Source organism: Stegastes partitus, unplaced genomic scaffold (genome assembly GCF_000690725.1).
Source record: "Stegastes partitus isolate 25-593 unplaced genomic scaffold, Stegastes_partitus-1.0.2 Scaffold49, whole genome shotgun sequence".
Classification (NCBI taxonomy): domain Eukaryota; kingdom Metazoa; phylum Chordata; class Actinopteri; family Pomacentridae; genus Stegastes; species Stegastes partitus.
The window spans coordinates 528,901-545,881 of record NW_007577780.1 but is presented as its reverse complement, the minus strand read 5'-3'; the positions used below and the strand labels follow the sequence as shown (position 1 = coordinate 545,881).

General features: G+C 42.9%; 2 protein-coding genes across 2 annotated transcripts; one reads left to right on the top strand and one right to left on the bottom strand.

Annotated features, from left to right (window-relative positions):
• Positions 1-57: 57 nt before the first annotated feature.
• On the bottom strand, positions 58-2,357 carry aadacl4 (arylacetamide deacetylase-like 4). The gene is made up of 4 exons (XM_008306914.1): positions 2,181-2,357; positions 1,530-1,755; positions 951-1,014; positions 58-841 (listed from the first exon to the last, which is right to left on the bottom strand). The coding sequence occupies exons 1-4, from the start codon at positions 2,355-2,357 to the stop codon at positions 58-60; spliced, it is 1,251 nt and encodes a 416-aa protein (XP_008305136.1).
• A 2,561-nt stretch (positions 2,358-4,918) lies between these two features.
• Positions 4,919-12,696, top strand: dhrs3b (dehydrogenase/reductase (SDR family) member 3b). The gene is made up of 6 exons (XM_008306915.1): positions 4,919-5,434; positions 9,645-9,788; positions 10,109-10,228; positions 10,667-10,905; positions 11,958-12,083; positions 12,191-12,696. The coding sequence occupies exons 1-6, from the start codon at positions 5,240-5,242 to the stop codon at positions 12,273-12,275; spliced, it is 909 nt and encodes a 302-aa protein (XP_008305137.1). The 5' UTR covers positions 4,919-5,239; the 3' UTR covers positions 12,276-12,696.
• The last annotated feature ends 4,285 nt before the right edge of the window (positions 12,697-16,981 follow it).

The following is a 16,981-nucleotide window of genomic DNA, read 5'->3' as shown; positions in this document are numbered from 1 at the left end:
ATGTAAAACAAGATTGAAAGTTGAATAAAGTTTATTTTAAGAGCCTATTTCTGATCTTCACAGTGTTTTTACATAGTCAACAGCACTATCCACGACCCGCAGTGCAGAGGGAAAGCTGAGCCAGCCCTGGTTAAAAAAGTTAAGCATGCCGTGAAAACCGTCCACCACATGTTGCCAGGTGACATTCATTTCCAAGTCCAGCAGCCGTTTCCTGTAAAGAATCCCATCATCCCTCAGGATGTCATACTCGCAGGTGAGGATGAAGGTTGGCGGGGTTTTCTGAATAATAGAATCGTCCGCCAGTAAAGGTGAGACCTCAGGTTCTAGACCGGCTTTGATTGTGTGATACACTTCCGCATCATATTCTGCGGCTGGGGGCTCGCAAAAACCTCGCTTGAGGAAGTCAGGAGGTAAGTTGGACGGGGAAAGCCAGTCTTCATAGCGTGACCTGAGCTCAATGGGGACATGGTTCCCTTCCAGCACTTCTTGGCACACAGACATGTCTCCATTGAGGTACTGCAGGAAGTAGAATGCCATCCGGCCACGAAACAATATGGGCACAGCATGATTTTGCTGGTATGAGGGCAGGTTGAAATCTGCCATCTGCAGGGCTGGGTAGATGAGGACCTGAGCACGAGGGAATGGCAGATGTCCGTTCTCTCTCCTCGCCAGCCTTTGGCACAGTGCTGCTGCCAGGTTAGCCCCAGTGCTGTCCCCTCCGACTGCCACTCTGTTAGAGTCCACGCTGAACTCTGTCTCAGCCACAGACAGAAAGTGACAGGTTGCTGCCTCGCAATCATCCAGCTGGGCAGGGTACCTGTGCTCAGGGGCTAATCGGTACCTAAGAGGGGTGAAAGGGAAGACAGAGGGACAATATATTCAACAGTGGCTCTTTGGTAAACAAAAGAGATCTTGGATATTTATGTGCAATGTGGAAAAGGTTTAGATACCCGACAGAAATCACTGTGGTGTCAGATTCCTTGGCGATGTGCCGACAGACTTCATCAACAGAATCTGCTCAGGAGTAGTGGGATATAACGGTTAACAAAAGCTGCTGTGGACTGTAGACTGGAAATAACAATTCTCGATCCATTCCTTATCTCATTTTCTGTATTCAGACTGCATTCTCAGAAATGACAAGTACTATATTTAATTCAACTACCATATTAAATTCAATTTTGTAGTCCTTCTTTGCATTTGTGTATTTCTAATCCTCCACTTCATCTCAAAGATAAATACTGTATTTTTTTGCTGATTGTCTAGGTTGCTGTTATTTTGCTCATAGATACTTAGCATTCAAAACTAAACATTTTAGGTATTTGAAATTTAAACTATTTAAAATCAATTGGTAAACATCAAACTACAAATATATGACTTCAGCACCAATGAACTTCTTTGTAAATTAGTATTTATGTTTCACTTGTGTGGTCACGTCATTACTGAGTGCAACTGTACAACTGAGGACTTTTACATGTAATTTATCATTTTTATTTAATTTTACTGATGTAAATGATCTGAACATCGTGTACCTATACTGCCCAGCACCCATCCTCCTCCATGGAAATACACAAGGCCTCTTCTCAAGCCATCACACACAGAGGTGGGTTCATATACTCGCACTGGCACCTCAGAAAACTTCATGTCCTTCACTCGCAGACCTGCGGGAACTTGTTTCAAGCGAGTCAGAAAACAGGCCACGAACCATCGAATGAAGGTAACCTGATGACAAATGCCCAGGCGATGTAGGATCCGACCCTGGCAAAGAGAAAAACCACAGACTTACCACAAATGGGAGACAAGGTTAGGAAAAAAATAAAAAAAATCTTGATGGGTAAAGTCGAAATCAAGGTTATTCTGTCTGAGACACCATATTTACTATGACAACATCAAAGAAGGTGAACATATGACTTTGTGTTTCTTTGCACCTTTGGTAGACGTGATTTCTTATCTAAAATTTCTCTGATCTGAGCTTTATCAGGTGCTGGAGGACAAAGAAAGGACAGCCACACACGGCCTGAAAGAGTAGAGTTCATTGTTTTTCATCCTCCACAAGAGACATTTCGTGTAATAATCTAAAGTCTAAAGAATAAGTTTCATATTACAGAAAAAAAAAGTTTATTATAACATATAGCATGCGGAAAACAAAAATAATAAGCACTAACACTTCCACAGATACTCACCACAATTGCCATGCCAACAAACAAGCCATGAACCATGTGCAGCTTCCCACTATTTGCAACCCCACGAGGAATGTCTGAATTCATCAGCTCGGAGTAAACAAGTCCAATTACCAGAAGGAAGAAGGCTGCAACAAGAGCAGCGAAGCCAATTATTAAAATTGCCGAGCCGATGTCCATGGTGTTGCTGGTCTGCTCTGCCGAAGGTAAGTCATTAGGAGTAAATGTTTTATCTACCTGCTTTCAGCCTCTTTCACTCCTCCCACATCTGCCTGCACTGCATTCTGACCTTGAGTTTCACTTAATGACATTTTTAGCCGCCTGTTGCCCAGGAAAAATAAATATATTCCTCAACATATTTTGTGGCTGTGTAGTCAAACTAATTACATGTTTCCCAAAGAAGCCACATTTCTTCTAATATGAAGTATTACACAAAAACATTTTCATGTCAATAGAGCAGTTTTTAAATTACCCACACATTTCCACAGTGCCCATTAAGTTGCTTCTCAGTCCCCGGCAACAGTTTCACAGATATCTGAAAGATGCAATGTTTTTTCCCCAGCCTTTTTTTTTTTTTTTTTTTTTATCCTCTGCTCTCGACACAGAGCGGCATTTTCATTGTCTGGTGTCTGAGGGATGAATATGTTCCGAGAAGCTCCCGGTGAAGGCTGAAAACACCCTTATCTGAACTTTCACTGCTGATCTGTAGATGGCAGTGATAGCATGAGTATAAATAAACAGCACCTTCAGAAATATACTATATTTAAATTTCTGCGTTCTGCGTGCAGCCTAAACCCATTTGACACTCACTTTAGTGTATATTGTGTTTTCTGTTGTTGTTGTTGGGTTGTTTTTTTTTTTTGCAAATCCACTAACTTGTATTTAGCCTCACTTTAGCTGAGATTACTTTGGTATAAGCTTTACGAAGCATCTTGACTTTGTGTTCATATTTTGTAAATCTCAGAAATTTCCAAAAATGAAAACAGCATCTGGAGTCATGTTGTCCTGGAGTTTTTTTAGCAGCTCCCAAGAGCCTCTCTGCCTTCTCTAAGTAGCTGAGCCCAGCACAAAGCAACCATTGTGAAGCTGCTCTTTAAATCCATCCCAGTTGCTGAAAAAGCCCTGCATTCAGCGATACCCAGTAAAAATCACAGTGCCAGGGCCAAACATCACAGACTGGAATCTTGTCTGAGGCCCATGAATTCATAGGATTTGTTTAAGAGGTATTCATGCAGTTTTCTGTTTGTCATCGTGCCAAGCTTCTGAGACTGGCTTGACCTATTTCCCAAATTGCACTGTCACACACACAGAAAGATATAGCCTGTTTCACAAATACTGCCGCCACAACAAATTGGGTTCAAACAACTATGGGGCTTTACACCTACAACTGGAGACCACTACAAATGTGGGGACGGACAGATTTTTGTACAATCAAGTGGAAACACATGTTCTATCTGGTGTCATTTAAACCCTACCCTGTTTGTAAAACTGCAGACAAAACCATTTGCTTTCATTTATTTGAACCTTTTGACTATAGTGAAGCACTAAGGCTTGATTTTTACACGTGTCGTGTGGCTGCAAATGTGTTAGCAGAGGTTGTCAGCATAACAATATTGAGGATGTTATGAGTGAAATCAGATTCACAGGCACATCACATGATTTATACCATAACATTTGAACCTAAATCTATCCATCTATGTTTTTAGGATGTAAAAAAAAAAATAGTGCATTTGAGCTGGCATTGAAGTAAAGTACTATTTTTAATACATTTTATTATTTGCCTTTCTGCCTTGGTGATGGCTTTCGATCAACTTGGGATTACCCCCTTTTATTTTAACTCAGGCTAAAGCACCACTGTTTGATTTAACGCTCCTTTAACACTGTGGCCTCATGTCCACGTTTCTTCAAATTGGATTACAGAGTAAAGAAGAGTTACATAAATTGGAAAAAAATGGAAAGCTGAATTTTCTTAAAATGAAGTCACAGGAGTGTACATTTGAGAGGAATCAAATGATTTAAGTACATATAACTTGAACCAGCTGCATGAATATTACTTGTTAACTCAATTTGGATCAGCTTAATTGAGTTGTGTGTGTCACCAAATGAAGGAATTCATTTAGACTGATCCAATAATTCTCTTTTTCCAATGTACCAGGCCCAGTTGTCAGGTTTGTGTTTGTTTAGTACTTAGCTGATGGTTTGTTTGCTTATTTGTTTTACTTAATTAATTGAGTGGCTGGCAAAGGACAGTAGATGAGGTTTCTGAGGCATGTTTATGAAGCCCCAGATCCCTCCATCTATTGCACAAGAATATTTCTGTCAGAGATTGTGCTAGTCTGCGATTAAGTGATGTAACTATGAAGTTTAACTTTCCCCAAAAGAGATTGGGCACCCACCTGGGGGCACGCACAGTAGGGCCACTGGGGGGGCCCTGAGCCGCAGATTGAGAAACACCGCTGTAGACACACAAAAGGGGGTGGGGGAAGAGGCAAGTACGCAACCAGTCAGGGCAGACGGGCACTGGAGAAAAATATTCATCCCCACTTAACATGTCAATCAGGATTAATGCCCTCACAGCCCCCCCACCCCCCCTCCCCAGTTAGGTTCATCCAGGTCCTTTCACTAGTGGAAGCACCGGAGCCGGGGCAGGGGCGCTGATATATAAGGCGGCACAGGACAGGAACGCAACACCACAGCCCCTGCGCTTTCAGTAGCGCACAGTCACGGAGCGTTGCCCGGACTTGTGTTTCACGTTTCTGCGTCCCCGACCAGACGTAATGAGCGATCAGTCACACGTTTCAGGAGACCTAAAGCGCGCCGACTAAGATGTCAGAGCTCCACCAAGCGCCACAGTCGTGTTTTGAGCGCGTTTCCTCGCCCGTGGATTACTCATGCAACACTTTCTAAAGGCTGCACAGGAGACTGTTTGCGTGCGGATAAACTTGCAGGAGTCGCCGCATTCGTGCACGGTCTTCGCTCGCTGTTTGGAGGATATCGGTTAGTGCGCGGAAACTTGCTGCGTAAACACTATACTTTGTCGGCGACTGTCTCCCCCGTCCGAGATGGAACTGAAGAGCGCGTGTCGTATGTTTCTGTTCCCGGTTCAGATGCTTTATTACATTGTCAGAGCAAGTTTGTTTTCGCTGCTGCCGAGCAGGAGGAAGGAACTCACCAAGGAGGTGGTATTGATCACCGGCGGAGGACGAGGCATCGGCCGACACCTGGCCAAAGAGTTTGCCAAGCAGGGGGCCAGAAAGGTAACCAGACAACTTGTTGCGTCCGCAGGGCTCATCATTCCACTCTTTCTGCAAAAGCTAATCATTTATTTTCCAAGTAATTTAATGCATTCTTGTGGGTTCACTGTGTGTGTCACCAGCAGACTGATTCCACTCACAACCCCCTCCTCCCCCCCCCCCCCCCCGTGCGTCAGGTAGCCTGGTCAGTGCTGTCTGCACTGCCCCAAGTGTATTGTTGTTCCACTGTTCTATGAAAGCAGGGATCATGACCTCTGAGTAGCCTAGTTGGTCCAGTGAGACTGAGACACTGCCCTCAATTTTGGTTCAACGATTGCACAACAGCTCGGGTCAACCAGAGGGCAGGTCTGGACAACGTTTATGGCTGATTGATATGATTAAGTGCAGTGCAATAGCTGACATTCATTCTGCTCAGGTCTGGAGGTGATTTTCGTGAGACTGACATTTCTACAAAGTGCATTATCCAAATCCTGAGGCTGTAAAGGGAGCATGTGTGTGAGCTATTTTTGAGTGTAGGTGGTTGGGGGGGGGGGATTTGTGCATAAAGCCTCACCGAAACTGCTTCAAAGCCATTCGCATAATAACAGCCCTGCTACTACCCCATTATAGTTTCTTGCCATTTTTTGATCAGTGTTTGTACTGTTGTAAAGTCTGCCAGCATTTCACAACACAACAGCAAAAAAAAAAGAGAGAGAGACTCATAATGCTTTTAATAAAAGCCAGATTAGGTTTTGTTTTCAAGTATAGCATGAGGACATGGGATGCCTTTTTTATGGAGTGTAATGCAAAACAAAATGAACCCGAGAAAAAAGTGTTAAAGAGTAACAGATTGCATTATCTTGGCAACCATCTACAGTAGCGAGTAGATTAAAATCAGATTCTTGTGAGCTGATACCTGTTGGTTGAATGTGATGAATATGATGTAAAGGTGAACAGAAGAGTGCACATGAACGCTTAGCTGACCCCTGAGTTACCTGTTTACATCAAATTGGAATCAACCATCAATGGTCACTTTTGCAGTTATCATTATCACCTTTGAGCTGCAAATCAGTATTTTTAGTGGAACTCACTCCACCCGTCTCAACAATGCAGCACCCCCCACCCCCCCAAGCTGCCACTAGGGCTTGAACCGATCTGCTGATTGCATAGACAGTTACTCATCACTGCATGTCAGGCTAACCTTTGTTCACAACTTCCAGCTGTGGTTTGTCTACCAATCCAGTGGGTGAATATTACACAGCTGAGTGGCTGATGAGTCGCTGGTGTGCCTTTAGCAGTAATGTGTTAATACTGAGTAGCTCTATTTTTGATCACCTCAGATGGGAGTCGTCCTCACGCATGGAAGAAAGTGGCGGCAATTTCAACCCGCATTGAGCAGCACCGTCTCAGTGCTGCAGGTTGTAATTATCCGTACATGTGTGACACGGGCGCTGCATCTCAGATGCTCTCTTAAGATGCAATTTTTGCAGCGCTGAAAACATTGCTAAAAGCTCAATGAAACACTAACTGCCTCCTTCTGTCTCTCGATGCCATCTCCTTGGGGAATGAGCGAGGAGAAACCAATAGGTTTTAAAAGCTTTACTTTGCAGCTGCACAACAAAGGATGTCACCACGCTTTTCAGCACCCCATTGTTGGGTATTATCAAGGTGTGAAGGCTTTGAAAACAACACCTGTGGTAATGTGTATGGCAATTACTCCCTGCCTAAAGAGATGCTAAAAGGAAATAGGGCGGTAATTATGAATAGGGCTAACCTCTGTGAACTTGCGCTCACCCCAGTTTGAGCGCCTTTGTGACTGGCAGGCGGAATTTCCTTTTCCCCTCTGCTCAGGCTTTGGTGTTTTTCAAGGTGTGAGGAAGACTAACCTCAGTTGTTGATGAAAGAATTCACCGAGATGAAGAGCCGGAGCCTCAGGAGGGGAGCAGGGTCTGCCTCTGTGCTGTTGGAGGGAGGAAACTGTGGCAGAGTGAAGTTTAGAAACAATAAGTATTTTCAAAAAAGGCCCCCAGTAGCACTGGGAGAAGGCTTTCATAACAATCCCGATAGATAGATGACAGCTTTGATCACTATATTTCACCTTGAAGTATTTTTCAGCACCTTAACAGCAACTCCAGAAAACGTAATTTTTTTTCCCATGCGATTGTTAACATTACATAAAGAGTGCTCTGAGAGGGAAGATGAACCAAATCAAGTCACCGATAACAGGTTTGTGTGGGTGTGCTTGTGTTGTGCTGGAGGCGGGAAGCACACCACTCCCAGCTGGGTATTGCCCTGCAACTGACCTTGCTGTCTCCGCAGTAATTAGACAGCGGCAGGCGACTGCCTCCTGAACTCCTGCTGCCCCCTCTGTGTGCCGCCTCTCTGCTGGCCCATACAATGAGTGTGAAAAGGAGGGCTCATACCCACCCATACATTCAGATCTGAGAGATAGAGTATCACTGTAATTCAGCTGGAGCTACTGGGGACACACACCTTGGCCTGTATTGAGTGGCATCTGCTCTGTCTCTCTCAAGGTCTTTTTTTCAAGCTTTGCGACATCAATTTGTTGATTGGAGAACTTTTTCTTACAGCATGCATTGACGTGAGGTCTTGTTAGGCATGCCTAGTTAGAACAATCACCGGTTTATCACTGACACCAAACAGAGCTTATGCAAGGTCAGTCAGAAACTGTTTTCTTCCAGTTTTCTATCCAGATAGCAATTTGGCCAGTGCTTGTTTGCACTGAGGGTCGTGTGTGTTGTGACGGGTGATAAACCAAATGAATTAAATAACATTGTAACAGGAGAGCACAGTTTAAGTGCGGACTTTTAATGAGAACTGTCAGCTTTGTTTGTCTGGCTCAAATCCTATTAAAAGCTTTCAGTTATTTATCAAGACCTGTCTGCCTCCACTGATTACTCAAATGGTCTTGCAAATGAAGCAAACAAGAAACCCAATCAAAAGCAGCTCAAACTAAGGCCGTTCACAGAGGGAGGCAAAGCTTGATTGCTGTTGGATCTGATAAAAGAATAAAGAACACATTCCAGACTGTAATCTGTGATGCTCCTGCAGCTTTATAGAGTCGATAGTTCTGTGTTTGGTCTGCTTCTGCTACTGTTACCATTGGATAGTTATTTGACGTGTGGCGACTGTATCAAAAAGAAAAACAATGTAGGAATTTGCAGACTTTTTTACAGTTTGGCGACTGTGCAAATGATCCAACTGGCTCCAGACAAGTAAAGTGAATTTGAAATTATTGGCACAGTCCTCAAGTGTCCTGTTACTGCAAGATGACAGGTTTAATTTGAGCAGAAGATGCGATTTGCTACATGCTCATATACACTTCTCCATGTTCACTTCGTCTTAAATGTGTTGTATAATGCTTAAAAATGAGATCTTGAGTAAATCCGTTTATGCCTACTGACTGAATGGATGTGTACACATAAACAGTGGTGTAAAACAAAGGGAATGACAGGTTAAACTATGGGCAGACGTGCTGTGTTTTGTGTGTTCATGCATACACACACACACACACACAGACACACACACACACGCACACGCACAGTCTGTGACTCTCAGATACACAAGATCACTTTCCAGAGGACTTTCTGCTCAAATATTAACCTTGGTCACGGGCGACCAGCCAAATCCCACACTAGCGTCCTCAGCACTTCACACACGCACTGTTTTCAGACTCCCTGACCAGAAATGACAGGGCTCATCTGCCCAACAGGCCATGTAATCTCTTTGAGAATTTGTGTTTGAGAGATGAGGAGGGCTCACCCCCTGATTTCATTACCTTTCCCTGACCCCAAAGACTGACAGATCTAATTGCCCAATCACTAGTCCCCCACCTCCATCCAGCCCCATGTTCCCTGCTCAAATGACCAGCCTTCATTTAGTCTCCGGGTGGATGAAGAGACAATTCATTCACACAGCAACCCCCAAGCCTTTAATCTTGCTCGAAAACTATTTGTTGGAGTGAAAATGGCCTCTCTGTTCTCTGAATGAAAAGAGCACTGCTGCTCAAAGATCTCCACAGTTCCGCCAGGTCTTATTGCCAGAAAAAATTGCTCAAATGATACGTAATATTTTGTTGATGACGGTAATGAAAATAACTCTTTTTGTTCCACTTGTGAGCAATAGTCCGCTTGACTGGTTTCGATCCACTGAGTTTCGATACGGAGCATTTTGCTTCCTGTGTCTAACCTTTAAAAATCTCATTCTTTTCTAGGTGATCTTGTGGGGCAGAACAGAAAAGTGTCTCAAAGAGACAGCCGAAGAAATCTCCCTATCTGGAACAGAGTGCCATTACTTCCTGTGTGATGTGGCCAATCGGGAAGAAGTTTACAAGCAAGCCAAGGTGGTTAGAGAAAAGGTACGCCAGTTTAATATTTATAAAGGTAGCTCTACTTGCACAAGGAGAAATGCATTTTCACACAGTGAAACACATCATAAAATACTTCCCTGGGATGCCTCTCTCTCTGTCTTGTCTATATGTATATTTGCTCTGAGCTGCTGTGTCTTCCATCTGGTGTATAGATTACGCTTCATCTGAAATATCTAAATATGAGGAGGGAATATTGCTGACAGCTCTGGTGCAGCATAACTATATCACTTCAGGAAACCAGACAGAAAATGCTGGATGTCTTTGACAATGGACTTTTTTTTCCTTATTCTTGTGCTTTTTAATCTCAGGTGGGAGATGTTACAATATTAGTGAACAACGCAGCTGTAGTCCATGGCAAAAGCCTGATGGACAGCGACGACGACGCCCTTCTGAAATCCCAACATATCAACACCATGGGACAGTTCTGGGTAAGACTTGCTTGATTTTGTGTGCCTGTAGATGTGGGGGAATTCCTCCTAGCAGATTATCCTTATCATCTTCATATTTTGATTATAGCATGGCGGTATATGCAGTAGGCACCCCCAGTCTTGTCAATCATGACTGCTATTATGGCAGGTTAAGTGGGGTATTTCCAAATTGCCCCTCAGCCCCTGAAACCTCAGACGGGTTTTTGAAACTCATGGCATTTTTATTTTGAATGGAGATCAAAAGACTATGTCATACGCAGACAAAAATGCAATCATCAACTAAATGGAAATGGAAATTTAATCTATGGTTACATTGTGGGCCCTTTTCTCTTGTCTGTGCTTCCTTTTTTTGACTATGCTGAATACATTTCACCTTCTATTTCCACACCTCCTTCCACTTTGTCTTTATTCTCCCTTTTTTTTCTTCCCTCGTCTTAGACAACAAAAGCCTTCCTGCCTCGAATGCTGGAGCTGCAGCATGGCCATGTAGTATGCATTAATTCCATCCTGTCCCAGTCTCCCATCCCCGGGGCCATAGACTACTGCACCTCCAAGGCCTCATCACTGGCCTTCATGGAGAGCCTGACGCTGGGCCTGCTGGACTGTCCCGGTGTCAGCTGCACCACTGTGCTTCCCTTCCACACCAATACAGAGATGTTCCAGGGCATGAGAGTCAGGTGAGAAGACACCTAAAAGAAAGTGGGAAGAGAAAGCGTAGCATTCTCCTAGATGTTATCTGTCTAGGAATTTAAAGAGACCATGTGCTATTGTGTTTTGTTTTGTCATGCTAACTGTGTGGTTCCAGTATGTTCCCTATAGGATTAATCCTACTGACTTTAGAGATCCCCTGACTTTCTTTTGTGCAACATACAACTACATATAATATATAACTATTGGATGGATTGCTGTGAAATGTGATACAGATATTCAAAGTGAAAAGAGCAAAAAAATCCTCACGAGCTTGGTGATTCTCTGACTTTTCATCTAGAGCTACCAGCAGATCAAAGTTTTGTCTTTCACAGCCACATAGCCTGACATACCCCTGGTAGACTGGCACACAATTTTGCACATACACTCGTGGTTGCCAGAAAATGTATCCTATGGACTGTCACCCCCTGACTGTTCCTCTGTAATGAGCCACACTGTAGCAGATCATAAAAAAGGACTCACAGTGCTGAGAAACTCCAAAGTTTGAGTCGATGGCTTTTTTTTTGGCTCAATCCTCCTCCTCTGGGCAGATAATCCCCCAGATGCATGTTTACATCAACTGTGAATGCTCTAGGCCTTCATGCGCTTGAATTGCAGTTGAACAATTTGCATCGTAACTCATTCTTGGGGTCATTTATTGATTTACTCATGATTTAGCCCCCTAGTGGCTGTGTCAAGGCTTTGAGATGGAACAGAATGTGATGCATAGAATCAAATCAGCACAATGTTCTCTGCATTATTGAAACTGAATGTTCTTGCTCAGGTACATGACTGTGTCAAACCTTTCACACTGTTATGTAATGTTTTTTGGGTTTGTCAAAAAGCCAGGAGAAGTTAGAATTTGCTTTTGAAGGCTAACTAAAGCAGGCAGTGTTACTTTAAATTCAACTGCAATCTGTTTGTTATCAACATTGGTCGCATCTTGAAACTACTAAAATTTGAGATAGAAATGTAATGTAGTTGCTCAGCATGTCAGTATAATCACTGTTTTGTCTCAAACTACTGTTCCTTTCTTCTTTAGGTTTCCCCAACTCTTTCCACCTCTCAAGCCTGAGGTAGTAGCCCAGAGGACTGTCGATGCAGTCAGAGCTGACAAGGCCTTCCTCTACCTGCCCTGGACAATGCATGCTCTTGTCATTCTCAAAAGGTAAAAAGTTCTCATTTGACATCGAATTTCTTTTTATCTTTCTCCAACTGCAGCACATTTTTCCTTCATGTTTAACATTCTGTCTCTGGTCTTTCTGCACTGTCTAGCTTCATGCCACAAGTTGCACTTGAAGAAATCCACAAGTTTTCTGGGAGTTATACCTGCATGAACACGTTCAAAGGGAGGACATGAACTTGGATTGCACACAGTGTGAGAGCAACCTCAGCAGCTGTGGGGTTTAATGAAGGGAATATGGACCTTAAGGCATGTAAAAGTGGCGAAGGCGCCGTGATAGTGTGAGGACAAATACATTACATGCAAGGGTGTTGCTTCTGCAGGTAGAATTAATTGATAAACTGCACGATGCACCCTGATCATGTGTTTGTGTGCGCGCATGTGTGTGTGTGTGTGTGTATGTATAGTACGGAGGACTGAATGCCATTCTCACTTTGAACAGAAGCCATGCATAGGTCTGTACCAGTAGTTATTCTGGGAGTTTTTGTTTTGTTTTGTGACACTTGTTTTAGTCTGTTTTTACAAATCTTTTTTTTATTCTCCTTTTAATGTGTCTCTGAATCAAAACAATGTAATAAAATGGAGTTTTAGAATTGCATTGTCTCTCTTTGTGCATGATGAAAATAGAAAAAGTGAACGCTTGGGAGTCACACATTGTTCTGTGTTTGGGTTTTGACTCCCATGGCAGCGTGATAACACCTCTGATTTATTCCGAGCGTGAGATCAGTGACTGTGACAGATGATGTTGTCAAAACATAAAACACACTCTTGGGAGAGCACGTGGGATATATTCATGTTTGTTCTCTTCTGGCAGAAAATGATGCGGGGGGTAGTATGATTCCCAATAAACATAATCAACTCAAAACACATCAGTCAGGCACTTTCCAGCGGTCCTAACCACATTCAGTGAATGTGGAACAGCAGACAGACTGTTGTATTTATTGCACCCAGCAGTGATCTTAAAGCCTTAATTATTAAATTTATTGTATTTTTATTGTCTGCTACAATGATAATATATCAAATGTGCTTTTATTAGCTTGGCTCATACTCACACAATCTTAGAATATCTGCAACTGCTATATGTTAGCAGCATAGCAAAACCCCAGGGTGATGTATTACAGAAAAAAACAGGACAATATATAGTCTCCTTTGCTTTTTTGCTTAAGAATCTGAGCATGTTCCAATGCTTTAGCACCAACAAGGGAAGGGAGCTGTGGAAATGTAACAATGTATGTAATTCATCAATGCCAGAGTCTCACAATTACCTATTGATTGAGGATATTATTTAAGAACTAGAAATGTCATAAAACAAAGGAGAGCTGGTAAATGAATTACCAAACCTTGCACAAACAAACCTGTGGGACAGAAATGAAACAAAGGTATGCATCCACTGGAAATTTGCAAGGAGCTTCAACCAAAGAGGAGAAAATGATTTCATTTTATGCGAGGTGAATTAAAACCTGCATCAGTAAACAGCAACTAAACTCCAGTGTAATAAAAGAATACTGTGACATTTTAGGAAATGTGCTGATTAGCTTCCTTGCCAAGAGTTGGGAGAGAATATCAATACCACTCTCGTGTCTGCACAATAAATTGAAGGCACAGCCAGCAGCCAATTAGCTGAGCTTTGTGAGGGGTGCTACCCTGGCTTTGTCCGGTAGTAAAAATTTGCCTACCTTTTGAGACACTGAAAGTGGTATTGATCTTCTCATCTAACTCTTGGCAACATAGGCTGAGATAACCATACTGTATTTCTGAAAACGCTGAACTTTTCCTTTATCTGAATAGCACTGGGAACACAACTGCACTAAACACTAAACTGTGTCCTGGAGGAGATGATAGGGGTGAACCCTAAGAGCAAATCTCCCATTTCAGTGCTCAGATATCTCTTTGCACTCTTTTAACACCTAGCATTTCAGACATGTTGACTGAGACTGTGTAGTTGAGAATACCTAATCAGTTATAGCCTTTTTTTCTTTTAAAATCCTAATTTTATTCATATAATATGACATCATAGAATGAGAGGAGATTGATGAATTGAGATTAGTTGTATGTCCAGTGTATGAATGCCACTCTGGAGACCAAAAAGGAGAACCAAACCTACAAAGAAGCAAAACTTTTAAGTTATACCGCTCCACAAAAATACAGGACCATTAGGGATCATGAGCTGCGATAAAATAAATAAGGTAAAGAAAGGGTTTATGCTCTTTTTCACATCACAGATGGCAGACAGTAAATCTGACCTTGTTAATGTTTAATGAGATGAGGCTAAGATATGACCTCAGTGAGCTTTATCGCCGTATAAGAAAAGGATGTAGTAAAAATGAAAATACCACATTCTTAGCTGCACTTTTCTTAACCTCTTGTGGGGCTTGTGTTAAACTTGCTTTAAAAGTTTCAACCTATTTCAGATGTCTAGACTTTTGATTTTGGAAGCAGAAATGCACTGTGCAACATCTAATACTATAAAGCATAAAGAAGGAGAATATTGCACTCCATAAGATGATCTTCTATCTAAGTGTGGTCATCTAGATCTGAAACAGGCCCTGGTTATTGCATTCTTTCTGTTTGCTCACCAAGATATCCAGATTGCTCCTACAGATTGAACTAATACATGTAGATCAACACAAAGAGCAGTGAAAATGCAACAGGGAACAAGTGTGTGCTTATTCACAGGCCTTGCTGTTTCCTTCCTTGCTGTGAAGTTAATCATGAAGCCAGTACCCTTAACATAGACCAGAACATGCACTGCATTACAATAAATGCAGTCTCTCTGATTCTCTGGTTATGAAACCAGCTAACACTGAAGGCACACAGAAGTGAAATGTGGCTTTGTGGTCTGTGGGTTCTGCAAAACAAACACACAGAGCGCACACACACAGAGCTTTACCCTTGCTGCTTTCACAGCAATGCTATAACCCCTAGTAATAAACACATGAAGGGATATGGAGATCACAGATCCAGACTCGCAGAGAGACACCCCATATCTGAGCACAAGTCAAAGTGAGCTCACACAAACCAAAGGCAAACCCATGAGAGTGGCTGTAAAAGCTGGGATAGTGCCTGGCCTTTGGCTGCCAGACAAGGCTCATAAACATTCATTTGAATCCCAGCGAACCATAAATGCCCTCCTGCGCACTCACGATAGGGCCGCACATTGTGATCAGTAGGTGACCCGCACTGGGTTGAGGGGGGGGGACGGGCACTGCCGAGAGTGAACCCGAGCCTCCTTCAAGGGCCTGTTTCTCATTCTCTTAGTGGGCTGTTGCGAAAGCAGAGGGAGAAGAAGCATGTTGGGATGGAACTAGGTCGAGGAGGCATGCAGTGCACGTATGCTGGAAAAGGAGGGCTAAAATGGTTGGAAATCTCTTGGGGCAGGTTCAGAGCAAGGTTAGCCAAATACTGAATAAATCAAAGGGGGGCTTGGAAAGCTGAAGGCGCTCAGCTCCAGGGTGACTGACCAAGCGCAGGTGGAACCAGAGGACTTAAGGTTCGGTCACATGGGAAGAAATCTGAGAGTGTAGCTGTCTCAGCTGTGACCACATTCCCAGGTGTCTTTTCTGGACATTTCATTTTTATTTAGTGTTGTACTGTGGTCTTGAAGATGTAATTAAACCTCGACATCATTTTTTTTTTCTTTCCCAGTGTGGTTAATTTTAAACATGAACTGAATCCTCACCTTTGATGCTGACCACAAATATGTTTATGCACGTTTATCTGAAATGTTTATTAGTCATCACCCCTTATGGCTTCTCTTTCTTATTCAATGCCCCAGAATTTCCCTCCTCTATACTTTATAGGAGAGCAACAAGGCTGAGTGTATTTTCCTGTATGCAGTCCAAGCATTTGTAATCCCAACACAGGGGCTCGGCGAGTCAGCCTCCAATGATCCATTAAATATATTATAGGCGCCCGGATCTGGAGTCCATTTGACTTGTTGTGCAGTGATGCTGAACGCATGTTAAACCTCAGCCAGTGGAGGATTCAGTCCTTATTTACATCACATACACTTACAGATTCTGTGACTCTGAGTTTCCTGGCAGATGGTCCGCTGTGACTTTGCAGCATAATATGACTCTGCTTCATATGATAAATGTGTTTCCAAAATATTTCATTCTCTCTTCAGATGCATTCGATATCTCTAAAATAAAGACAGTGTTTGTCTACTATCTCTCAAACTTATACCCCACATTCTGTCAGTTTTGCAGAACCAGTCATAAAGCAGACTGTGTCACCTGCTGCTAAGAAGAGATATCCCCTTGCTTTGCACTAACACACTCAGGACAAGTGCTATCAGATATGTGAGCAGCAGAATATTACCTGTAATAAACCCCATAAGTCTGTGTGCTTGTGGACGCGGCTAGAAGTGAATAGCTGAAAGAGCCTGGAGCCAGGGGCAACAAGAAGGTATTAGGGTTCAGCGAGGTGTTATTTGTTACAACACCTTATCCGCTTTCTCTGAACAACGCTGTTAGCCCTCTCGCCAGTTTGCTTCTGGGTTCATCCATCACAGAGTGGGTAGTATGATAAAAAGGCTCAGCCCTAACCCACAGCAAGGGGCCAGGCGTGACGCCTCAGTTGACCTGTCAAACTGTAAGAGTTATTATACACTGTGGTGTTAAAGGTTAAAGGGAGCAGCAAGCTCAGAGGGTGTCAGTCGTCAAAAACACACACACACACACACACACACACACACACACACACAGAGGGAGAGAGAGAGAGAGACAAACAGGACTCTGGAGATAAATGTAAGAAAATTACCTGCAGTCTGTGAATGAATGAATAAATTGTGTAAGACGTTAAACTCAGGTGGACACTTCAAGTTTTCAAATTTGCATTGCATGTGTGTCTGCAGCATCTATTTCATATTGTTATCACATTCA

Bases quoted from the DNA above. Each gene is read 5' to 3' on its own strand.
- aadacl4 (XM_008306914.1), bottom strand. From the start codon at position 2,357: ATGGACATCGGCTCGGCAATTTTAATAATTGGCTTCGCTGCTCTTGTT. The intron at 1,015-1,529 runs GTACACGATGTT...ACTCCTGAGCAG, and splicing joins ATGGGTGCTGGGCAGTATAG to ATTCTGTTGATGAAGTCTGT. The intron at 842-950 runs GTATCTAAACCT...CACCCCTCTTAG, and splicing joins ACCACAGTGATTTCTGTCGG to GTACCGATTAGCCCCTGAGC.
- dhrs3b (XM_008306915.1), top strand. From the start codon at position 5,240: ATGGAACTGAAGAGCGCGTGTCGTATGTTTCTGTTCCCGGTTCAGATG. The intron at 5,435-9,644 runs GTAACCAGACAA...ATTCTTTTCTAG, and splicing joins CCAAGCAGGGGGCCAGAAAG to GTGATCTTGTGGGGCAGAAC. The intron at 12,084-12,190 runs GTAAAAAGTTCT...TGCACTGTCTAG, and splicing joins GCTCTTGTCATTCTCAAAAG to CTTCATGCCACAAGTTGCAC.